A 27,275-nucleotide genomic window follows, 5' to 3' on the forward strand; every position below is an offset into this window, starting at 1 on the left:
GAACACTTTCAGAGCTGGAGTGTTTTCGTTCGTTCGAACAACATGACCTAGCCAGCGTAGCCGCTGTCTTTTTATTCGCTGGACTATGTCAATGTCGTCGTATAACTCGTACAGCTCATCGTTCCATCGTCTGCGGTATTCGCCGTTGCCAATGTTCTGAGGACCATAAATCTTGCGCAAAATTATCCTCTCGAAAACTCCTAGATGAAAACTCATCTGATGTTGACATCGTCCAAGCTTCTGCACCATAAAGCAGGACGGGAATGATAAGCGACTTGTAGGGCTTGATTTTGGTTCGTCGAGAGAGGACTTTACTGTTCAATTGCCTACTCAGTCCAAAGTAGCACCTGTTGGCAAGAGTTATTCTGCGCTGGTTTTCGAGGCTGACATTGTTCGTGTTGTTGATGCTGGTTCCCAGGTATACGAAATTATCTAGTATGCAGGACACTTATTCTGTATGTCGAGTTCAGCCTGGATATGTAGGAGTTTAATCTGTTACAGTATCCAGAACGAAGTTGGGCAAGGGTCACTCTGGTCTCACGTTACAAATTGAGTTCATCGTCTGTTATGGGTATAGGTTTGACTCCAAGGATGCCATTCGCTGGGAGGGAGGCAAGGAAGATGTTAATGGCTCCGCTGTGAATGGTGTTTAAGACATGTTGAAACTCCTCACGAATATTTGACTCTGCATTGACAAAGACAACGAATAGGATTGTTTTGGACTCGATTGTTACCTGGGCTGATGGTCGAGATATTTGGTCACCTAAGTAAGCGGGGTAAAACCCTTAAGAAATGGCTGCAGGCTATCTCCGACCCGCTAAAACCATGGCAGGCCTCAGAGTACGTTCCTCCCCTTCCTTTTTCTATCTTCTTTTCTATTGATATTGATACAATAAAGTCATTCCTTGCTAGCTCATAAGCCTTACAACTCCTTGCCATTCCGTTGCGGCCAGGTATACCAATGATATATCTTCACAAATAAATTCTAATAATAATATTTTTTTATGGGAATATCGCTGCAATCGCATGAAAGCTAATAATGCTTTTGTACAAAGAGTATATAGAGAGAACTGGACTACATTCTAACATAGTTATGAAGCCACTGGGGTACATGGTTGGACAAAGAGTTTACCTTGGCGGTAAAGGTTCACGGCCTTCAAATACGAACAAAAATGAAAGAGACCGATCAATAGATAGCTAATATGACTAAGCTGCTGCAATACAAACAAGAGGTTATGAAAGTTTCTCATGTAGTTTTTGCACTTTACCTCTGGAAACCATATATTTATTCAATACTTCCTGTACACTGTTGCGCTTGAACGCTTTGACGCTAACTGTTGCTATGTAACTACGCTGCTCAATGTCAATAGCAAATGCGCCGCGATGCAAATAGCGCATAAGTGCTGTACTGTAATGCAGGCGTTCGAATGAAAATCCGAGATCATGAGGCATGAAGCATGAAGCGTAGCAAACTACGTACTGTATGCAGCAGGAGCAGCAGCACAAGCGGAAAATCCTTCAACTCAGGTAGCAATGCATTCCACTGCTGTCCAACTTGCAAGCAAACACAACTTGGGCCAGAAGAAGTAACTCAACACCAAAACAACAACAACAGCAGTCGAGTAATGCAGCGAAAAATATTTAAGTAATTTTTCGTTGATAAGCCAAACGGGCGAAGGAAGCGCTACATTTACAGTTAGTGCTGCGCGCATCGTCTGCTAATCCTCATGTTGCTCGGATTCCTGTCCCGAAATTGGCAAAACCATGAGGCAGCAATCGAGTTCCGGCGAAACAACGACTCAACGCCTGAAGAGCTTCCAGCTGGTAGTGCTAAGCGTGGAACTGTATGCCGTGACCGTTGTGTGTGTGACGCTTATCGCTTGCGAACGTTTGTATTAATTTGGCTTTTCACTTTGGCGGGGAAGAAGAGAGGAGGAGTAGTTCAGTATTTCGTGCTAACGGCAATGATCGCAATTCGGCACAAAGAGACGATGACGAGGACGCCATTCGAAACTCACGCTCCCATTGCCGCTGATGTATAGCTCCACTTTTTCCAATTTGCAACAATTTCCGTTATTTTCCGCTATTTGCACGTCGCCAACAAGCAGCGGCAAGAAGCGCGGAAGTAGCAGCAAAAACGTATAAGCGACGCCAGCTCCACTCACACATATACTAGCTTGCTTGCAACAAAATGTGGCAACATGCTTACATGCTAGTTTTTTTATTATTAATTTCTACTCGTTTTTATTTATGTAGGGCTGTGTAGTTTCGCTTGTTTTTTCGGAGGTAAATGTTATTGTATCCCTAATTTTTTGCGGATTTCGCTATCAATGCTTCGATATCTAGAAGCCAGCGTTGCCCTCCTAGCTCACTCATCCTCTGTGAGTATAGCTACAGCAAAATTTTCTTAGTGCCACCATATATTTGTATATTACATACACAAGTTTATACTGTTAAGTAGTTGCATGTTGGGAAAAACAAACAAAATGGCGGTAAGTGGCATAATTGAAGCGGCGGCGTAGCGCACCGCATCGATAGTAAAGCAATAAACGAAAAATGCATTGTTTTTGGTTTAAAAGTATTTGTTGTTGCACTTGTGATTGGGTGATTTGTGCTCGTTCTTTCATTGCTTGTTCACCAAGCGCAGCTGTCACAGCTAATGTTGCCATTGCTGTCAGTACATCAAAAACAACTCCAAGCGCTGAAATATTTACGAACACTCTGTAACCCAGAAAGCGAAAGTTCCGGATCAAGATTTTTTGTTTTTGCAATTTTAGCGAAATTAAAAAAAAAATATTCAATTTTCTTTTTAAAGAAACTTTAAACCACATTTGAAGTAAATTTAATATAGTTAATTAATTTATCAAATATGATTGATGTTTGAAAATGAAATACAAGATAGGCACAGTATTTCAAATTTTTGTTAAAAATTCGAAAATAAGTAATTATTTATTAAATAAAGTTAGTACAATAAGATTATAATTGAGAAAGCAGTTTTAGTCTTTCGCACAGCCGGCTACTCGATTAACGAACAGCTGTTGTTCATAAAAAGTTGGTAAGTCTCATCAGAGTTGCATTTCAGTTTCAACTCAATTTGTATTCAATTAAAAACACAGCCACACAGGGTTTTGAGATAACTCCAGAAAAACAATATAACGCAGAGCGTTTTTAAAACATCATCGGATTCGCTTAAACCCGCTACTCGTAGGTTTTTGGGGTCGCTGATTACGAATCCGGTGTTTTTTTTTTCAAATTCAAAATTATTTTTTCGCGTGGCTGTGGTAAAATAAGATGTTTCTTTTCTATGATAAATCGATCTAAATCAGCGCTGTATGCGAGCAAAGGCCGGTTAGGTTAATTGATCAGAAATGGAAATATTTAAGGGGCAACTATTTGAAATAATATGAACATGGAATAGTGAAAATATCTAATAAAAAATACAACACAAAAACGACGGTGACTATATAGGAAGAAATTTATATAAATAGGTTTTAATACATTTTTATTTCAAGAACAGAATTTATAAATGACCAAAAGTACTATAGGAACAAAGATATTATTGAAGTTTATTTTACAAGAACTACTCATCATTACTATTGCAACTGACCTTCCTGAAAAAACGGTTGAATAAATTACAATAGTAAAAAATGAATTCCCCTTACCGGTCATAGCGGAGTTGCTGGAAACTGTAAAGTCGAAAAGTTTACAAGAAAGGTCACCCTCACATCATTTATCATGGCCTTCGGAGAGTTTAGGTAACAGTGATTAACAAGCAGCACTTAAGATGCTGCGAAATTCTTCTGAGTAGTTTTGAACTAGTTTGCCGTCAACATTATCATAATCGCTAAATAAATTGACAAAGGTTCACTATAGATATATGCTGGATAGATGACACTATCATTACAACTGGGAAAGAACATTTTCTATTGCGTTAGTCCGAGAATGTCACTTAACGAAGTAGAATCTGAGGTAAATTTTCAGTGTATTATAAGTAATTTTGGGAGCTTATACCATTTTTTATGGCGTGATCTTCTTAAATTCTTAGGTTATACTCCATACTGGCAGCCAATTAATATCCCGGAAAATGAAAAGGTGTGGAAAATCTTTCTTAAAATATCACGCTGGCATTTCTGCAGATTTGGTATTAAAGTTAGCTTAAGAATCGACCTTTTTCTATAATTTTTTTTAAAGGGAGACTATTTATTTATTTTTTACAATCGAGAAGAAGTAATTTTTTCTAAAAAATCCTTATTTGTTGCTCACTGGGTGAGGACACGAAAACCAAAACAAATAAGAAAGTATAGAAGAGAAGGAGGAATAGAAAAAAGATAAACATTTATGCACTCAAAATCGTTGCGAAATTTCAAGTTCCATTTCTTGTAGTTGCTGGCATTACGCTTGTATTGATGTGAAAACAGCGATACACACCCAGTCACACATACAAACGCATTTGTTACAAATCGCGACGCGCTCGCGACTGCAGTGTTTTTATAAAACTAAACGAAGCGACAACTTAATGGCATTGCATACGCTGGCGAAGGGTATACGTTTTCTTGCTGCTTTCGTGCACTCAAGGACATGCAAGTGTGTATGTATGTGTGCCTGTGTAATTGTATATACTTTGTACGCTTGTCAAGCCTTTGTTTTTCCGCTTCCGTTCGCGATTATTTTGCTTGCGATTTTTTTTATTTTTTGCGCTTTCGTTGAGGACACAAGCGCTTATATATGTATATGTATGTGTGTGTGTGTGTTGCTCGCATTGCCGTCAAATTGTTTGTTATATTTATGTACGCTATTTGTTGCTATTGCTGTGGCATTTACCATTCTCACTGTTGTTGTTGTTGCTTTCTACTTACATTTTTATAACGGCAACAATAATAAACGAGCTCACTGCAATTGCTGCAGCAATATTTTCACAAGTGATGAAAGGCTATGCCAGCACATACACACACACACACACACACACAGAGTTTGCGCTATTTGCCATACGAACAACAACAGCTGCAAAATCAACAACAACAACAGCTATCGCGTAACAACAACTCCATAATATAATGCCAAGTGATTTCATTTATACTGCAAGTACATATTTATTTTGTATTTCTCTTCATTACTTATGATCAATAAATCATGCTAGTAAATCGACTGTCCAACACTTGACATGAATTCTACTTGCAACATATTTGTATTTGAAAATTGCTGGCAAATCGCAAGTAATAGTCGAGCACAGCACGCGGACAGACATACACACACACACTCCCATGCGCAAGTGCAATTCTAATGCATGTTTGTGTTTGTTGTTTTTGTTTTACTTTTCTTCCTAGTAAAATAATAACACACACATGCTCCTCGCTGCGGAGTGCGCGAAATGCGGAAATTGCTCGACATCCTTATCATTATGTGCTCTTACAACTTCTCAAATTATAATGCTGATGTGCGAGTAATTCAATGGAATTGCAACGATTGATAAATTTAATACACTGCGCCAATGAAGTAAGTGAAAAACAACAACAACTGTGTTATTGAATAATGATCAATTCATTGCTAAACTATTATTTCCTGCTTTGTTTTAATACTTTGCTGATGCAAAAAGGATTGAGTTCCCTGTACAGATCTTCATAATTTCGATGATGGCAATCGGTATGCTCGTTAGTAGATAGCTGAGAGAAACTGTCGACCGAGGTGATACAACAATTTCGCCAATCCAATTTGTCCAAGCCTGGCATTTTCACTTAATTTTAGATGGTTACACATCCCTATATGCTGACCGATATATGTACATATGTATACAGTAAAGTCAATATGAGGGACGGATATTAGAGGTACATATGTATATGTCAGAAGTATATGTGATTATCTGAATAATAATTATTGTGACAGATATTGTGATCAAATGACGGTATATGGAAAGTAGGCGTAGCTATTGCGATATAGCTATGTTAAGGGGTGACCATATGAGGGATATATGCCAAATCTGAAGAAAATCTGTAAAGTAGTTCGAGAAACATAAACTTTTATCTAAAAAACTCGGCTATAATCGCCAAAGCGGTGTCTATGCCAGTAAAGAAGAAGAAATACTAATCTTCCATATGTCAAAAAATTTACAATATATCAAGCCAGAGTGCTTAAAAATAAGATTAATAAATGAAAGTATGTATATTTAGAAAGTAACGATAATTTTCGTTTTTTTTTTTTATTATTATATTTATTCATTCGTCTGTACTAATATTGTCAAATTCTATTTTTGGGATAGCTTATGGCTTTTTCAGCGATTTCTCGACTGCTCTTTAGGGTTCTCTTTATTCTTAGAAAAAGTCATACGGAGTCATGTCTGGCTGTAGCATCCCTATAGCCCTATATCAACGAATTGTAAGCCTTGAACAAACGAAAATCACCAAGCTCGTAAAATCACCCCTAACCTTGGACTCTACAAACTTGCGAAATCCTTAAAAAAAATAAATTTTCGTTATTATTTGAACACACCTTGTATCATTTTCGAACTCAGACCTTGAGTTTAGTCTAAAAACATACGAAATATCAAATAGGACTACTTCATTCTCTATGACTTCACATTCATATTCTTGTAATGTATTCTAAGAATTTTAGGTGCACAAATTGCCTTATTCTAACCATAGATATAGAAACATGGTAAGGACTTACGCCTCGGCGATACTACTAATATACCGAGCGCTAGAACAGATGAGCACTGAGGACAGCTAAGTTTTTAATATTAAAATATTCACAAATTTATTTTAGAATATCAATTTATACACATTTGTGCTCTCATGAAAATGTGTATACCTACCTCTTTCCAAAATATTGGAAACATAGAGGAAAGTAAAGGTACATCGAAATCAAATATTTAATGGTAATAATTGCGAGTAAGGTGCTCGAGTGCAGTTGAACATTTTATATTCTACAAAGTTTTGAAAAAGACAATATCGAACTGTAACACCCCTAATCTATGGAACAACATGACGATTTATGTCATTTTAAAAATATCTGAATAAATTTTATACTCTGGGCATCCATCGTTAAAATTTTAATGAAAGTAGATGAAGTTGGTTTATATCATCTCCACAAATCATATATCGAATATCATATATCATATATCCAACTTTCCATTCGTTTTTATAAATACTTAAAACGGTAAATTAGATATCATAATGAAACAAGACGACGACCCTAACCTTATTGTAGATAGATGTTTGAGTCCTTTCAATACTCAAGAATTTTTTAACATCACTGTAGAGAGTTTTGATAAAATTAAAATAAAACAATAAAATCGATTTCGAAAATCTTAGACTTCCTAGTAGATGATTAGAGGATTAATAGAAGACTGAACTAAGACAATTATACTCATCGTCCGACGTTTTCTAACAATTTAAAATTATATCTAAGGTTACGCAAAACATAGCACTTGAACCATTATAGAGCCTTGTCCTTGAGGAACATGTGACCTACTTATATTTGGAGTTTATTGTTTGAAAACACACATTAGAAGGAAGTGGTTCTATTTCGCTTGCAGTCGGTGTATGTTAACTTGGTCGTTATCCCGCAGCGATAAAACCAACAAAAAACAGCATGCAAAATAAAACTTTCGGTACATTTTGTGGGCCTCAACAAATTTAATTATACCAACACATGTACAAGTGCATACATAGGAGGACAACCAGAAATTTCGGTAGCAAAATGTCTGTGTGTCCAACTAACGTGAAAAACGCTATCTCACACATATCCCAACACACTCACTGTATGCAACAACAACAATAACAATATAAATTGCAAGCATCAGTGGAAGACTAAATGAAGCAACCATGGAGACTTAACCACATACCGTTATAACAAGCATGTAGCAAGTCACAAACACTCAAACACACACATTTCACTTGCAGAATAATTCATAATAATATTTGAAACATTTAATAATGTTGCTAACCCATTATTTTACGATGCTGTCCTAAGCAGAAGCAACAGCAGCAGCAACAGCGGCAGCGGTAGAGCAATGGAAAACAATAGCAAAATCAACAGGAGCACACTCATACATACATATTTATACTTGCATATTAAAATATAAACATTCACCCACAACTTTTGTAAGACTGCACACGCACACAACAACAACAACAACAACTCATATGTGTGGCAGTCCATTGTTGCATATTCCCAAAATTCGGTTGCCTTCAAATGATGCTGAGCGCGACTGCTTGCCTCGCTCGCTTCCTATTCGTCGAGTTCAGTTATATTAAGTTGTAGAGTTTTGTTGCTGCTGCTGCAACATGCTTAGAATTTTGTGGTTATGCTTGCGGTTGGTTGGCCGTTGCCACTGCCACTACTGGTGTTGTTGCCACTGCTGTTCTTGCAATTGTTGTTTAGTTATTATTGTTGTTGTTGCTATTCACATGATGCTCGTAAAATTCGCAACCATATTTTCAATTTGTTATTGTGGTGTGAGTGCGTTTTAGGCGATGTGGCAAGCATCAAACGAGGACATATGTGTGCAGCAAATAGCAAAGGCAGCAACAGCAAGCAGCAGCAACAATCAGAAATGCAACAATAACAGTTGCATGGCAATGCTGCAGCTTGCTTGCTCGTTGTCATTGCTACAGATGAGCAGCAATAAATTATATTGGAGCAAAAATTTCATATGTATATGCACCATATGTGGACATAAGGAGATTCGAGCTGGGCTGCGGTTACAACACACACACGCACGCTCATATATTTCGACAATGCTTCGTTTAATATTAGTGGAAGTGTAATGCAATGTACTAATGTACAAATTAAAAAATTATGTTCACACAACAGTAAATAGAGGATTTAAATGTGGTACGGGACACAGGGTGGTACTAAAACATGATCAATTATTTTTCGAAAAAAAAATCAAATTTACAAATTATTTTGTGGCAAATATTTTCCTTTTCTGCACAGTAGAGCTTTTTATTACTCCAATATCCAGTTACTCGAATAACCGAATACATGGAATTGCGATAAACGGATATAGAAAATCTTTTTAAATTTATATCTAAAACATGAATATTACTATAACCGGTTACTTGAATAACCGAATCTTGAAATTTGGTTAAACGGATAAAAACATTTTGTTTCAAGATTTCTAATTTATCTCGATACGATAAATATTAGTATATCCAAATATATTAACAAAAACCGGTTACTCGCATATTCGAATACATATTTAGTTGGATTATCGGATATCCAGATTTCTAATTTAACCGGATAAGATGAATATTGCAATATCCGAATTTCTAAATATTGTAGAACATCCGAAAACATATGAAATTGGAATAACCGGTTATACAAAAATTTTAATACACCCGTATAGGATAAATATTTCAATATGTGTATATATAAAAAAATCGATTACTATATTATCCGATTATACATGATCTTTTAATAACAGGATATCCAGATTTTTTGTCCAGGGTTTTAGTTAACCCAGATAAGATAAATATACCAATCCGATATCCGAATACATATGAAACTTAGATACGCGAATATTAGAAAGTTATTAATTGCATTGATTAATATAAATAAACAGGAAATAAGGAACAAAAGTCATTTTCGTTGTTGGTCATACTTCAAACCATAAAAAACATTTGTATATTCAAATAAAACCGAATATTTAAATCTGGTATATGGTATATTTTAACAACGTTTTTACATTATGCGGATTTACTCCAGAAGTTTGTATAACATCCCTAAATATTAAAAGTATTTACCTTTTTCGATACCAAGTACTTTATAATAGAGGTCAGAAATCTTAGCGAAATATTAAACCATGATCTCTTTCGTATTGGATTAAAGCCTAAGTCTCTCAAAAATAATAATATTCTTCCAAATTCCCCTTCCTTCACCCAAAGCTAGATATTATAGTGGATAACTGAGCGATAGGACACTTGTATGAGAGAAGCGGACTTCCTACTTTTATTTTTAAATTACATAACACCGAAAAACTAATTTAAAGTTTTGAAATCATCATTCAAATTTAAACCAAGATCATAATTTCGCAGAAGCAATGAATTTTCATGCAGGATATTTACACATTCACCTACATATGTACATTTAAATAGATTTTCATCTGGAAACTTTTTTTGCGACTCTCTTAACTACTGAAACAGTCACCGCTGAGTAATTATTGCAATGAATGCAAATTTTGGCCATGCAAAGTTATTGAGTGATGATATTGTGGGGCACACACAGTAGCCGAACAAAGTTGGAGCATACTTTCGCAGATTTTATTGGAAATTGTGACAAATATAAAATATGTAACCACTTGCGTATGAAATTAATGGGAAGACTTAATAATTTAATACAAGGAATAAATATTATGGATAAGGCATGCCGTAAGGCATTCGTATGAAGCAAGTATTTGGAGGAAATTATGGTGGATTTCTTCGAATGACCGAAATAACTTTGCAACGATAGAAGTCTTCGCTCACAGTACTTAATCTGTTATTCTGACAAATGAAAACAAAGAAATAAAAAAAATAAAATAACAGAAAGAAACTATAGCCTATGACAAAGGTACTGATGTTTCCACGCAAAACTAAATTTAATCTGAGCATACTTCCGTTTTGTGATTATCCGAAATAAATCGTGATTGCTTGCGAAATATTGTAAATTAAAACTCGGAAGATATAGATTTGAGATACATTGATCACCTGATATTAGATACGCCATCTATCATCCTTTATATTATATCTCTAAGGAGAGCAGTGAATTAAAATTTCGCACACTCATCCCACAGTTCGAAGATGATTTTGAACTAGACCAGAATAAAGGCTGTGCTATAGGGATGGTCGTACTTGGTTTTCGAAGATGCAAATTATATCTGATCATGTCTACATGTATTTAATAGAATTCTTCGAACATACATATCTAAGAATTGTGGGGGTTTCATCGACAATATTCTCTTGAAAATCTTAAAGGGTTAATTCAGATCAGCATCAGTAGAGGTGTACAAAAGTGATGGATTTTCTCCGACGAAGAGCTGTCCTTTCGACCATCTAATCGGTTTGAATCGATAAATCGTAACACTATGGAAGGAAGAACTGATTGTCTAACAAAAAGATATACATAGTAAATTTTTTAACTTCAAAATCTTTTACATTCCATGCTACAACCAAAATTTTGCATTTTTTAAGCTTTTAATTAAATACCCAAAGTTTAAGAAAAACTACTTGCAACACGTAATAATTGAGTTAATTGAAAGGAAGTGTCTGATATTCAATTTGCCTTGCAAATATGCTCCATATTTACCAACTGCAAGCCGCAGCAGCTAAGACCGACCGAAAAGGGAATGCATATTTCCATTTAAATGCCGACAATGGGCAAATATACATACAAAACCAAAATAAACAACAACAAAATCTTTGCAGAACAATTCTCTGTGGCCAAGCTGAGATGGAGAGTCGGGCGTTGCTCTCGGCCATATTTTCACACTTGCAAAATGGAAAGTACTCGTAGCACAAATAACTTAGGCACGTTGGCTACATACATATCTATTTACATACATATGTGTTGTAAGTATGTATGGGTGTAACAGGTTAGTCGGCTGGTCGCCTGTTGGTGGAGTCATAGAGCAAGCAACCATTTTTCAAAACGGTAATCACGTGTGAATTACTCGGACGTTTACTCGTTTCCGGCACCAGAATGTAACGGTGCATAGCAAATACATATATGCACATGCATGAATTATTAAAATTGTATATGGATGTGTGTACATATGTATGTAAGTGTAGTGTGTACATGAGCCATAAGTAAGTACTTCCGGCAAAGGCACTCTTTGCTTTGTCATCATCATCAGCAGCAACAGCAACAACAATAGCGCCACCAGCAACGACAACGACGACAAGCTGCCTCGGTATGCAACAGCTAAACGAGCTGACACACACACCCATACTCACATAAGGATGCAGAAGATTCGCACACGTGCTCATCATATCTCCGCTTGGCCAACACTTTGTGGTGATAATTCATTATTTACTACTGTCGGCTTACCTCAATGTCTTGTAGTGTTGTTGGTGAATGGACACGGATAAATAATTGCTCATCCGTTGGCAGTTCGTGCAGTATCTTCACCTTGTACTGCAAGGAGCCGTGCGCTTTCAGTTGTTGTATGACTTGCAAATATTTTGCATCCGACGCTGTCACCTGTAAATTTAAATGGGAAATTAAATGGACATATTCTTAATAAACAGTTATATACGTGTGTATTTATGTTGTTGTTGGCGTGTGTATGCAAATGGCATGCAAATCAATTGATTGCTTGTTGTTACAAATTGTTGTGTTTGTGTGAGAGCTTTTGTGCTGACAATGAGTATGTATGCACTATAGATACAGGGTGCGACATACATATTTTAAGCCGATATATAACTATTAATAATTTTGTGCAGAAAAGACACACTTTATATACATACATAGGAGTAACGGAAAAATAACATTTTACAGACTACTCGAGGCAATGATACAGGAACCTTTCAGATTATGGAACACCACCAACACATTACAATTACTTTGTGAGTAGTGTGGAGAGTGGATAATAAAAAATCTTCTACCTTTAGGAATGAGAGAATTGAGAGTATTGTAGGGTTCACTTACGAATGAGATCTCACCTTCAGTGGTAAAGAAATATCGGCAAATTTGTTGAGTACCCGTCTTCAGAGCATTATATCTCCAAAAATCTCATATCTAACCTGTTGAGACTGGATCGTCCACGACTCGAAATCGAACATATAAGTTCGAAAAACTTTACGGATTTCATCAAATCCACCGACTCATTTGAGGCCAGTGGTTCTTCGACATCGCCTTTCCTCAACAAAATCTGAGGTATCTGAGATATTTTTATTCAATTTGGTTCTTTACAATTTATTAAAATATTTTTTGGAGATTAGTATGGCTAGTCAAACCTTCATTTTGACGTCCCTAGAAGGCAATATTTGTTGCAGAAACTGATGGGATTGTTTCTCGATATGACATGTTGTACCATATAAAGTCAACATATTTCGAAACATCAGTATGTCAGTGATGGAAAAAGATACCTGGTTACCATTGTACAGAAATAAGGCTTTTAAAACACATCTAACCACTTTATCGGTTATATTTGTCTCACCCTGTATTTTGAAGAGCACATGCCGAGAGAGAGAAAGTAGTGTTGATTATGTGCAAAGGCAAGCAGGAAAGGTGAATGTGTGCAAATTGATTGAGGTCAGTTGACATGAAGTTAATGAGAATATTAGAAATATTAAAGTCAAATTTACCTTTTTGTAGGCAACAACAACATAGTTTGTTGCATTTTTTGCAATTAGTAAAGTGTGAAACATTTAAAATTAGCATAAAGTGAATCGGAATTTCAATAGATTATATAATGAGATATCTCAATAAGATACATATATTCATATGTACAATTGATTAGTTATTATATATAAGCAGAGATTTTGTTTAAGGTTGATCACTGATACAAAATATTAAAAAATTGAAAAGAAAACTAAATTAAGAGAATAGCCTTTGACAGCTTTTTTGGTAAAGAAATAATTAATTAAACTCATTTATTTATTACAAATCATGTGATATTATCCAGCAAAAGCAGTTAATTCTCCAAAAATGATGGAGGAGAGTAATTGAGTCTTGAGTCAGTCAATTAGTAAATTAGCAAAGTAAATTAAAAATTTGAACAAGAGTAAAGAATGAAAAAATGAAGAAAAAAGAACAGATTACTACCACTAACTGAGTCAGCAGCTCAATTGGGAGATAGTAATATATAATATATAATATATAATAATAATAGCTCTTTAATTTAGTCAATTATCAAATTAAGGTCTAATTAAAAACTTAATAAAAGAAAGTAATCGAACACGCTTCCTAACAAATTGTCAGATTACTACCACTAATTGAGTCAGCAGCTTAATGGGGTGATAGTAATAGAGTCTTGAGTCTGTTCTTTAATTTAGTCAATTAGTAAATTGGGGTATAATTAAAAATTTGAACAAGAGTAAAGAATGAAAACAGGAAGAAAAAAATAACAGATTACAACCACTAACTGAGTCAGCTCTTTAATTTAGTCAATTATTAAATTAGAGTCTAATTAAAATACTTAATAAAAGAAAGCAATCAAACACGCTTCCAAAAAATTGTCAGATTACTACAACTAAATGAGTCAACGAATTAATTAAGTCAAATAACAAATTGTTTACTCACATCGATTAAATACTTAATTAATTAAAGTGACAATATAGATATAATGATTAGAAAAAGGGTACAGAATATCGGTAAACCGGATCCTCGTTATAAGAAACTTTCCAGTAGCACAATAATCCAATAAAAATTAAGTTAAGTGATAAAAACGCTCTCTGCGCATGAGATTTAGCATTTTTGAATTATACTGCTGAGACCACCATTATTCTAGGCTATTATATATTCTATATTTTTATCTTGTTATAACAGGTTACCTAATTTCAAACAGCAATTTACTTAATTTCGAAATTTAATGTTCAAGAATTTAGACATGGCCTAAATTATATAATTGAAATTATAATAATTTAAAAATTCCTTTTGTTAAGTATTGTGCTGATAAAATATTTAGAACACTTAACTATTACACCCAACTAAATCGCTCAATAATAATAAGCACTATTTTAGTTATGTGGTTTGAGAATGAGTTTAAGTAGTTCTCTGTGTGTGTGGTTTTTAAGGTCGATAATATCTTAGCTATGTTAATTAACACAGTAGTCAGTCAATAACAAATATTTAAACAGTACTTACATGTTAGTAAGTATAAACTTAGACAAATATGAATACGTAGAAAAGTGGTTATGTATACAGTGATTATTTATTAATTTTAGTTGCCACGCAAGTAATAATACTTACATATGTACACCTATGTATATATATTATGTACATATTTACTTTCACGATTTAAGTACATAAGAGTGCTTATTATTTATTGTTTTAGTATTAAAATTTATTGCAATCGATGTGTGTCATAGAAGTATGTCACTTCAGCCCAACAAACGTTTAGAATTGTGTCATATTAAAGAGCATACTTTATATGAATAAATCTCAATTTACATCTGAATCAATTAACCAAAGGTTAACAGTATTTCAACTTGAGAATTATTGGCTTCTCAATCAATCAAGCAAATATAAATACAGAAGAATTTAAGCAGAAATTTCGACTCAAGTATCATGAAGCTCACAATAAAAGGAACAATTTTATGTATCATGGTTACTCTCAACTTGAGAAAACTATTATTCTCAACTTTAACACAGGTGTGTCTAACTGGAAGTTTGAGAAATTTTTTTACATTAATATTTCTTATATTGGGACCATAAACCAAACGATCCCAATTGTCAAAATATGTATTATAATTCTCAACTTGAATTAAATGTGATTAACCAGAGGTTAGTGAAAAATTATATACATATATAATATTGTCTCTATGATATATCGATATTCGGATATCGGGTTGTCAACAGGAATAAAATATAGAAAAATCTCTCTCAATTTGAGAAAAATATAATTCTTAGCTTTAACTTAAATGTTACTAAGTAAAGGTTACAGAAAAACGTCAAATAATATTATATCTCAACAATGCTGCAGCTGAAAATTTATGGAGTGCTAAGTAACAAGTGAAAATTCTCGATTGTTTCTCAATTTGAGAAAACTATAATTCTCAACTTAAATTTCAAATGTGATTAATCAAGGGTTAGAGAAAATATATAAAAGAAATGGTTTCTCAAAAGTACTTCAATTTGCTAACCATAGAAAGAGTGTTGTTAAAAACTCTTTCTCAAACCCAGGGGAATTATTAAGAGCTGATATTTGATGTCAACTTGCACACTAAAGAATTCTCCAAACTTCCAGAAATATATTCTCAATGTTTGTTGGGTTGTCATTATAGATAATGTGAGCACATGCTAATGTATCTTATCTACATTTGTGTATTCATGTAAGTCTAGGCGTGCGTGTGATTTACAATAATTTGCCGGATCTGTTTGTGGCAATATTTACAAAAGTTCACACACTTTCGAACAAATAATTAAATTATGGCAACATTATAGTGGAGCTCAGCAAATATGTGCTACTTTATTGCAAATTTAATTCACAGAATACTCAGTTTGCCAACAACTTATCCACATTGTAGTTGAGTGCGAGTAGAAAATTGCAAATAGCAAATAAATTAAATACAAATGAATAAGTGCGCTGGTGTTAAAATCTTCAAATTACGTAGACAATATGCGATTTGTCTTGATTAGAAATAAATTAAGAATTTATTTGAGAATAGGAATGGGAAATGCCACAAAAGTGCATTTATTGTTATTATTATTGTTGTTGGTGGTGTGTGTGTGTGCGTGAAAACCTGCTTCGGCGTAGAATTAATCAAAAATATGGTTTCCCATACGAGATAAGAATACAATTATGTCGATTTAGGCATTGTAATAAATTGGTATAGAATTCGAAAATTTATTTTATATAATTACCGACATGTCAGACAAATCTTATAGTCGAAATACCTATTGTACTCAGCAAGAATTTCATTTTATGATTTATACAATTATTCACAATTAAAGTGTGTATGATTGAATCTGAAAAAAGTACCTGCTGGCGACATACAAGAAAGTATTGAAATGCTCAAAAGATTTATGGATTTGAGGAGTTTAAGTACTGAATTATGTGAAGCTATGAGCACTGCGACATCTGTTGTTTTTCATAAATTTGCCACAGAATATTATAAATTGCATTGAAGCGAAATATGTAGGAACATAGATGTACGAAAACGATACATGACGAAGCAATTCGGAGTTCCATTCATTTGAAACTGGTTTCTGTTGCTTCGTTCCGTAGAAACGACTAAACTGCAATGCGACTAAACTTTTCATTTCAATCTCCATCGGGTCTATGTAACGGAAACAGACCCGAATTTATGTACGACCAAAGACCATAGTAAACTTGGAAGAATTTCACAAAGTTTTTTGAGGAATGTATTCTGCGGCTATTTTTGGAACATTGCGATAAGAATCTCAAGATAGAATTGCCAGTTTGAATATTATGATACGTTATATGAATATTCTGTCTTATCTAAATGAGTAAGAGAATACAGTAGTACATTACAATAGTACAGAAGATCAACATTTTAGACTAAATTGTCTTATAAGATCCTATAAGTATATGGCAATCCAAAAAAAATTAAACAAAAAATTTCGGGAGAAGCGTTAATAGCAGTAGCACTTTGAATACAAGATACAAAGCAATATAACCTTTTATTAACTCTACTCCCTATTTGATGTTACCACTACCTTGACCTTAACAATAGAACTAAATAAGGTCATAATTGCCTAAAGCTGGATTCCGCAGCATATTAAATTAAATTTTTGGAAAAATTGTTTTTTTTATAAATTAATGTTTTGTGTTGAATCATACCCGCATGTAAAGTAACAAGCAACAGATAATTTATTTCACAAGTTGTAATAATTTCAAATGAATTTTGCTCAACAATAACAATAAAAATTCAAATTTACTGTTTTTAAGCACAACAAAAACGCACAAATAACTGGAATTATAAAGCGAAAATTTCATTTGCATAAAATAAATCAAAATGCTGAAGAAACAATAGGCACCGTTACACTTTAACCCCCTCCCCCCAAATAATATGGGTGAATATGCAACAAAACAAAAGTAGAAAATTTCCCGAATTTAAAACCAAAATTCGTAGCAATTTACGAAATGGAAATAGTTTATGCATTTATCTATGTAAATTAGCTTAGCGACGACTGCAGCGCGAAATAAAATTTCTATTAAAGTTTATAATTTCAGTTATGAAAACTATCTCCCGCAGGAGGAATGCAGGAGGGGAACGTAATTTGTGGGTTCTGAAGCTCTAGAGTGAGTCAGCGTCAGCGCCAAAGCACCAGTAATATTTACCGCTAATTTAGGTGAATTTGGTCGCCGTGAAAAAAAAAATCAAAAACTAAATAAACGAATATGTTGCTCGGAATGTGGGGGCATGTGTGGTTTTGTTGTCAGATTAGCGAAGCAATTAAATTTCCTCTTTTGCAAACATAACTGTGGATGCAACAATTTCGGGAATTTCGTATTTTTAATGATGAGCAGTTTATTTGAAAAGGTTAAAGGGTAAAATAATTAAAACTCGTTTGATGAGTAAACTATTTTAGTGATTTTTAGTTTTCATATTTACAAATGATTTTTTGTTTAATTTAAAGCATACTTTGCTTTCGAAAAAAGTTCAGATTTTTTAGAAAAAATGGAGATTTATGAGACCAATATTTCGCTAAAAAAAATGTAATGGAGTCCTCCAGGGTGCTAAAAAGCTATAAGTACTATTTTTGGTCCACCAAATATGACGACGTTATTCAAAACGAGGTTCTGGAACAGAGCTGTTTCAATGTTGTTGGAAAAAAGGCGGAAGAAATGTAGGACGAGTGAGGCACAATGGTTGATGAGTAATCTTACCCGTCTGGTTGCTGAATCGAGTCTCTTCGAATTTTTGTTTTTTTTTTTTGTTTTTAATTTTGAAATTAAGAATGCATGCCAACTCATATAATTTCTGGTGACCTTTTCAGAATTCGTAGCATTTCAGACTTGTTTGCATTACATACATTAATTTTCCGTATTTTAATATACATAAAAAAATACTTTAGTTTTACAGTCGGTTTAATTTCGGTAAATTCAACTGATTTTATAAAATAACCAACTGACTTGACTTTGCATATATGTATTTGTTCGCCTGTATTTATACTTACATGAATTATAGATAATTATATTTGCACAGATATAATATGTATACTCCTATCTCGTATGTGTCAAACAACTGAAAAAATTCTACCAATTTGGCACATAAAAAATTGCAATTTAATGATAGCTATACATAATAAAATAACGAAGCAAATTCCATTATTAAGGTTGCATTACATTAATTTAATCGTTAATTAAAATATGCACGTTAAGTGCTTTTAATGCGCCACACACACGCAAAATCAAACCATAGATTCCGAAGCGAACTTTTATTCACACCACGCGCAACATAATGTTGATGGGTATTATGATATGGAAGAATAGATATGTATATAGATATACCATATAATATGGTATACGAGTATACTCTTAGAAAATAATTATCAAGAAACGAAATAGTATAGTATCTTGAATCAAAATTAAAAACAAGTATGTGACGTCCTCAAAATGAAGGACACTCCGATCAATGTCTAAAACAGGCGTCACAACTCAGCAAGTAATGGCGAACTTCCGAGATAAACTTTGCCGAATCCACGTACTCCTTTCATATGTCCACCATATATCAGAAATTCGACCATTCGAAAGCCGATTCCAAAAATTTCGATTCCGCTCGTAGTGAGCCGCACCTTATTTATTATATTAATTTTTTATTTTAATTATTATTATTACTGTTATTTCGTTGAGCGAAATACGTTTGTTGGTCAGGGATGCATTGATGCAGCAATTGATGACAACCGCAACAGATATGCGGCATGCGGAAAAAAATTATGAATACCATCAACACACACATACACACTGCACAGTGCCATCACCACAGGCAAGCGAAAATTAAAGCAAAAGCTATTTGCACTTGTTTTCAGTTTGAAGAGCTTTAATTTTTTTTTTTTTTACTTAAATACACTCGATGGCACAAGTATAGCCATATGAAGTTTTACGATCAAACGATATGAAGGGTTGTTGACATTACATTAAACTAAATACCTATCTTTCAGATTTTTTCTCGAGAAGTTTCTTCAGCCACATATTAGATGAGAAGGAGTTCAACATACCAAAGCAGGGCCTACTGAACCCACAAATACAGAAATGATATGTGAGATGATAAATGAAGATTAGTGAACCACAATTTTATATCTTAATTAGGTAAATTTTCAGATTAAGTTTCAGAGAAAACAAAACTGGTACTAAAAATGTAATGTACGACCGTCCAGGGAACATATTAGTGTATAATGATGTGAGAGTCCCTAAGAGGCCTATTGAAAAATTAGTACTAATTGAACACTTTCCACATTTTGACCGAAAATGAGATCTTACAATGGGTAGACCTACTAATTGCTGCCTACTATTTTATGCAACTTCTTTAAACTCTCTCTGGCCCTAAACTCTGAGGTTCTCACTGTTTGATTTGAAAACAATTATAATACGGATTTTTCTTTCTCACACTATGGTGTATATTTGGACAATTTTTTAAACAAAGTCCACTGCGGTCCCAAGAAACTCATTTAGGGCTTATGAAATTGTAAAGAGCTGGGACTACCCCAGAAAGGGAAAGTAATTTTTCATCCTTTATAAATATGAACGAAACAAAATATCGTCTTCTTATTCTAACACCGACTGTTTGATGGTAACCCTAAATACATTTTACAGTCAATAATTATCTGAAATAATGTGAAATCTACACTTTCTCTGAAGACTCTAACCAAAATGGGCGATTCTGGTTTCTGAAATGACCCTTTAAAAATACCACTCATCTTTAGAAGTCACTTTTCTTCTTGATGATGCCTAGCATCATTCAACGATAAGCCACTGTCTCATGGAGCACACTGTATGTACATATGTAAATAAGAACACTAATTATTTACAAAAGACCAATTATAGCCAGTATTATTCGCGCTTTAAACACATTTTTTTCATTAATTTCTGCTAATATGTATGTATTTCGTTAAATTTTTTTCACTTATTAAATTAGTTTTTTTTTGTAGACTTCTCCGTAACATAGTTCTCCCACACCGAAAGTTATTAATTCCTGTCACACAAAGCGCGTTTGCGCAAATAACCTTAATGACTATATTTTATGCCATAAATTAAATATTTGCAATGAAGCAGCAATAAAATGGTGACAAATACTCATATATATGAGATATATGTGCATATATTTAACCGATAGTGGTCTGTTCGCAATTTCAATTAGGTTAAAAATTGATTTGTTCAATTGCCATTAAAAACGCGAAACTTCTGCCCCATTTTATGTGTTAACCATACTTTTATTTAAAATTTATTAAATAACTCGTAATTGATTGCAGAAGGCATTAACAAAAACTGTATGGGAAAAACCCACAGACCGGTGATGATTCTCAAATTACTTATGTGTGTGTTTCTTTAGTAAAATCCTGCAAGAAAATCCACAAGTTTAAAACTGATTGTAACGGGTCTGGTGTACAAACCAACGTTGGTAGTCAGCTTTCATGCTCTTTCCTTACAGTTTTTTTTTTAACTTTTCGCACAACCAAGTTAATTTAGTACATTAAGATTATAAATCAGAAACCAGTTTTTGATTTTCTCACAGCCGATTACTCGACTAACGATCAGCTGTTATACATTTTTATTTTCCTTGTTCATTAGAAGTCAACGCTTTAATTGAGCAAAGGCCGGTTAATTTAACAATTAACTCCTGTGCGAAAAGACTATAACATCGCGTTGTCGGAGTTAGTATTAGTAAACAGCCTTTACGTCCCCAACTAATAAGAAGTAAGCTAGTTCATGCAGTTGGCACTAGCGTATGAGCTTAAAATCAACGATTTAGTGAGATTTTTTAAGTTTATAAATTCCTTCTTTTACAGTTGAGAAGGCATCTCAAAACCTTAATTGATCAATTTATGCAATGAAGTTCAACATTTTATATTGTCGTATTCTACTTATTCAATGATGCAGAAGATGCTAAATTGCAACGCAAAGCGAAATACGAGAGAGAGAACTCAAATAAAAAATGTACTGCCACCGATTTCATTTTTAGTTAAAAATTAAAAAAATAATTTTGAGAAAACTTCCAAGCTGTTTTCAATAACACAATCATAATAACACAATTGAATTAATATATTGTAGATGGTATTAATGTGTAAATGGAAAAACCTCCTAACGGACTGCTGATCCTCGACCGACACGGACTAAGATTATTAAATTGTTAATGGATTGGTTTAACCCTAGGCTGGTGGTTGAGGCATTCTGAGTATACAGCGATGACACACTTTAGAAATGGCTGGTGGGCTAAAGCTAAGACTGATTCAATCTTATAAAACCCTAGCAGACCTAATACCATAAAGTTGATGTGTGATAACTCTCTCTTTACACGAATTGCCTCATAAGGGCGAGCGTCAACGCTTCTTAAACTAGATAACCTTGGGACCATTAAAGGCCACAACCGTCAGGGAGATGAATAGCGGCTCTGAATGGGAGACTCTTTTAGGGAAATTATAGCACTGGTAAATCTATGGGAGTCGAAAAAATCAACCGATGAATAAGGAAAGTAGTGTGGAAGTGTAGGGCAGAATCGCCAGCATCAGCAGTCCTAAGCCTCTGCCAGGTACATGGGGGTTGGAGGCCTCTCGAGAATGCTAATGTACTCAGGAAGCGCATAATGGCGGCTGGTCGGGCTGAAGTCAGACTTTGAATCGCTAGAGTGGCAAGCATATTGATTACGAAACTGCATGTTGAGCTGGAAATTCTGCGATCTAACACAGTCATTTCCATATCTCAGACTATCACTTCGTTCAAAATCATGAAAATTGATAATTTTTCAGTGTTTTTTAATTAAAGCTCTCAGAGCTTTTAGAATGTATGTTGTGTTAAGCGATTACTATTCAACATAAGTATCTATGAATATCTCCAATGTGTGCTCACACAAACAGTTTATGACATTTTAGCAGCCACAAAAATTGTTTATAAAATCAAATCCAACAACTTAAGTGATCTAGTAGTTTAAAATGCATTTACTCAGCTATGAATAAATTGTTTAATGCACAAATTGAATTATTGCACAATAAAAAAAACCGAGAAAAACGAAGGAGGAAAAAGCGAAATATGCTTAGTAAATATGCTTTTAGAATTACTTTATTACGATTTTTTCAATTTACAATTTACTACTTTGTTTTTATTTATAATAAAATTGAAAGCCATTCACTCAACCATTACAAGCTGATGCCGATGTTTAGCCTAATGCCAGCGCTCACCCGCCCTCGACCGCCTGTCGATATGCGAGGCAGTTGTGAACACATGAAGCCATGTGGGCGAATAGTGTACACACTTACACTCACGCGCATAGCAATTGCAGTGGCACAGCAATACACTGCACTTACTTTGCACGTCAATCAGGATTAATGTACTAAAAAGCCATTATTGGATTATGTCACATTCTAAAAACAAATATAATAAAAATTGCATAAAACTTTGCAGCAATACAAATGCAACTGGAAGCTGCCAGTGGAAGCAGAGGAAGAGTGTATGTCACCCGTACACACACACTCGCAAACACTTGTGAATGTACGCGCTTGAATGTGCTTAGAAGTGGATTTTTGCAAGCAAACATACTCATATAGACGTATGTATATGTGTGGGTATATGTATGTGAGTGTATGAGTATCCGGCAACAGTTAAAATCATAAAATGTATATACGCAAACATCAGACATCGCCATCAGACATCGAACGACAACTAATGCAAGTTGAACGTAGCTGTATACACCTACACTTATACTCCCTCCCAACCATCGCTCCGCTGACTACCGCCATTTTTACGATTACATCCGGCTATCAAAGGAAGAATATTGACGTTAATACACTTCGAATCGAGCATATTCACCCACATATGGACCGCCGTTGTTGTTGTTGTTGCAAGATTTTTTCCGTTTTGCTTTAACTTGCTTGCAGCTACATATGCATTTGGCAAAGTGCAAATTCATGCCACTAAAGTTGTTGTTATTGTGCTATGCAGTTGTATGCCACGCTATGCTATGTTTGGTGCTGTGACTAAACTCAGGAATGCATTGCATGTATGTGCGTGTGTGCTCTGGCCATCGAGCTCAATAAAAGTGCACAATATTAAATGTTAAGCATTAGAAATAATTTGTGCATTCGATAATGGCGGCGATGATGACAATGAGAATTGCAGTGTCTTCGGTTGCAAAAAAAAACAACAAACACTAGAAAGTTGCATTAAAAGAGAAATCAGCAGTAATAATGCAGTGCTTCTCGCTTTATTATTTTACTTTACAATTTTAGCAGCACTTACACGCCCACAAAACGAGGTCTAAGAAGCATATCGCAAGGCGCTTAAAAGCTTCTAAGCACCACCACATATGTACTCGTATGAGTGTACTGTAACTGCGGACTTTAAAATATGCCAGCGCATTTACTGTTCCGACTCGTACGTGCCTGACCGCGTAAGTGTCGATGTCGCACGACGAGTAAGGATGCTGCAGGCATCAACCAAGATTCGACGCTTTGAGAATTCAAAAAATTTTAAGTAAATATTCAGAATCCCCAGGAGAGACTTGTTCAGTAAAATCGGATAGTTATGTATGTATGAACATCTGGACCTCGAGTCCAGAACTATGCGAAGACTTTATATAATACTTTCTACATTACGGATCTTGAAGGTTATGCACCCATGTAAGTTCCCACTACTATCAGTTCTACGCAACTAGAAGGGACCCGAATTTTCACCCGGCAATGGACCCGGCAGTAGTAGTGGCAGTTACTATGCCTTTGTTGAACAATAAGAATATAAGTAGGAACTTCGGTCGGTACTTTTTGAGGAACAGTAATACAGATTTAAAATATAAGAGCTTTTGATGAACTGTCACTCAAACTTCTGCCTCTGCCCTGTCTTTCTAAACTTTAAAGACTGGTATTATTCTCGAAGGAGAATTTACTGCATTTATGAGAATATGGCAAGGCCCTCCTTGGGATGCTTGTTCCTTTTTAGTTTGACTTATCTTGTTTAAAGCAACTTTAAGTGGGCAATTCTACTGATGTCTACCGACAGATTATCTGACATATTATTATAGTTCTGAGGAAAATTGAGGGAACAACTAAGAGACTACAGCCCCCCGGAGCTAAGACGGTAATAATATGCAGGTCCAAGGATATCGGTATCTGAGAGAACAAGAAACAGAGCAGGTTAAACTCCTGATTATCCAGACTAGAACCCGACATACCGCATGCAATGAGTAGTCCCCGCATGACCATCTCTTTGCACACCAACCAACTCTCTCCCTATGGTCCGACAGTGGCAAATGGCTTTGAGACTTCAAGGGGATATTTTGTCATAAATCACAGTGTTTGAACTCTACTGTATACTTAAGTATTGACTTAACTATAAAAAGTCGAACTTGAGATTATTTGACCAAGTGTTAAAAGCACCTAAAACTTAATTGACATAGTTACATGTCTTTTTCTTCTACAAGAATATGACATTAAAGGTGTCACTAGCAGTCACATCCCCTCAATGTTGTCTCTTCCGGTATAGAGCATTCAGGATCAGTTATTGCTGAGAAATTTTAGACCTGTTTCAATTTTTCATTTTCAATATAATCCGTAAATTTACTTCAGTTTTGAGCTAAACAAAGTTGAGGTGTTTCAACAATTAGATGTATACCACAAAAGTTCGAAAGTAAATAGGGGAAGCTCTAATGTCTAGGACTGTTCTAGATCAAGTCGTTTTAAGGATATCTAGTATCCAGAATAAGTGTTCACTATGTGGATCTTGAACTTTGTTTTTCTTGAGCCGAATCTGGAACAAACATTTCTAGAAGGGATTTTAGATTTATTGTTGAACATTCTTCAAATAAATGTTTGTAGGGCACTGAAGGGTGGTTTTATCGAAGAAACCATTATATTTGCTCTTCTAGAGCTCATAGTATATTAATGACATAAAATATATCTAACAATCCACACAATTATTTCCCACTGACAACATAGTAAGCGAACTTTTTACAGTTCTCACGTACATACTCACATTGTATTTGAGTATATCTATTTAGCAATTGATACGAGAAAACACGTCAAAGTTTAAGCACTGCAATGAGTGCAACTCAATTGTCTCTCCATTGGGAGGCATTGAAGATACTCAGATTGCAGGCGACCACTTATTGAATTCTTTTACAGCAAACACTCCACACACTGCTGTCATTGTAATAGTTTGACGTTTTGTTGTAAATACTTGTAGGTATTTGAGTATGCGGCCCGACGCCAAACGCAGCCCACACACACACACCCAGATTCACCGAAACATAGACAAGTGGAACTATTGGACGTTAGTGCTAGCCGGCAGCACTATATTGTCTAGTTTTCGACCTACTTAAAGTTGCCCGTCCGTCAGCGGCGTTGAGCCTTCAGTGTCTAGCAGTTCGCCAGCTCAAGTGGGTAATGGACATGGGACAATATGCGGAACAGTAGTTGGCAATGAGTGTGACATGAAGTGTAGTCTCTTGAAAATTGAATCGAATCAAGGAATTGTTTTGTGTAAAGAATCACATTATTATGCGCAATTGAAACTGCAACTTGATATGTATGCACACAGACACAGAGACACTCACACACAGAGTGAAAGAATGAGTAGCTAAGGAAATTGCTAACCGAGCAGCTCCACAAACACTTCTTTTCACTCTTGTTGGCTTTCGGTTAAGTAATACGAAAAGTTTTCAGTTGACTTTTATACTTAAGATAGCAATTTTTAGAACGAATTTGAAATTTCGAAAATGCGAACTGCACTTGACGGCGAGCCAAGGCAAAAGAAAAGTGCCTAGGTTAGTGTATTTTGCTTAGTTATTCAAAGAGTACATTAAAGAAATGGCCTTGAATGCACGATTAGCAGTTGCAGTAAAAATTTTGGTGGGTTCTTAAAGCACTCTACCAATGGCGAAATAATCGCAAATTGCTAGATGCTAGAACTTTATGTGAACTTTGCACGGAAAATGTTAAAATAATAAACTTTTAGATTCCAAGTAGACATGAACACGATTTGAAATGAGAGAGAGGGAGAAAGGGTTCTCTAAGGAGATAGCGAGAATAAAACAACCTGGGTTACCATCCCAGATTCTGGTTTTTGAGAAGCCTTAATTTGAACCAAACTTTCAGAATCAAAATGGTATTTAAGAAGCTCTTCGGATAAAAGATCAGGGCTGCTTGGCGGCGATAATATCCTCATTTGAACTAAATTTCTGAATTCAGAGGGACTTTTCAAGTGACGCCATCGGTAAGTATGGTTAAATAGTTATGGTGAAGTGCCCTCTTTTGCTAACTTATCGGCCTAGCCATTTTGTCATCGGACTAGAAACAAGTCAGTAGTCCATGGTCACAGCCAGCACTTATGCGGTTGCAAGATCATTCTACCCCGGATTGGAGCGCCAGAGGTCCTTCGAATTGCCTTGCCTCAGCAAGGTTCATCTTGACGCAATCGTAGGAGTGCTGACCGGATATTATCCAATATGCACGCGTGCGGTGAGACGGAT

General features: G+C 35.0%; 1 protein-coding gene across 1 annotated transcript in view; it reads right to left on the reverse strand.

Moving 5' to 3' along the window:
- Positions 1-27,275, reverse strand: part of Pom210 (nuclear pore membrane glycoprotein 210) — an 89,325-nt gene that overhangs the window by 28,440 nt on the left and 33,610 nt on the right. Inside the window, exon 21 of the mRNA XM_011180402.3 lies at positions 12,022-12,174. Within this exon, the coding sequence (XP_011178704.2) occupies positions 12,022-12,174 (153 nt within the window). The remainder of the gene's footprint in view (positions 1-12,021; positions 12,175-27,275) is intronic.

The sequence above is a fragment of the Zeugodacus cucurbitae genome, chromosome 6, assembly GCF_028554725.1.
Source record: "Zeugodacus cucurbitae isolate PBARC_wt_2022May chromosome 6, idZeuCucr1.2, whole genome shotgun sequence".
In the NCBI taxonomy this organism is placed as follows: domain Eukaryota; kingdom Metazoa; phylum Arthropoda; class Insecta; order Diptera; family Tephritidae; genus Zeugodacus; species Zeugodacus cucurbitae.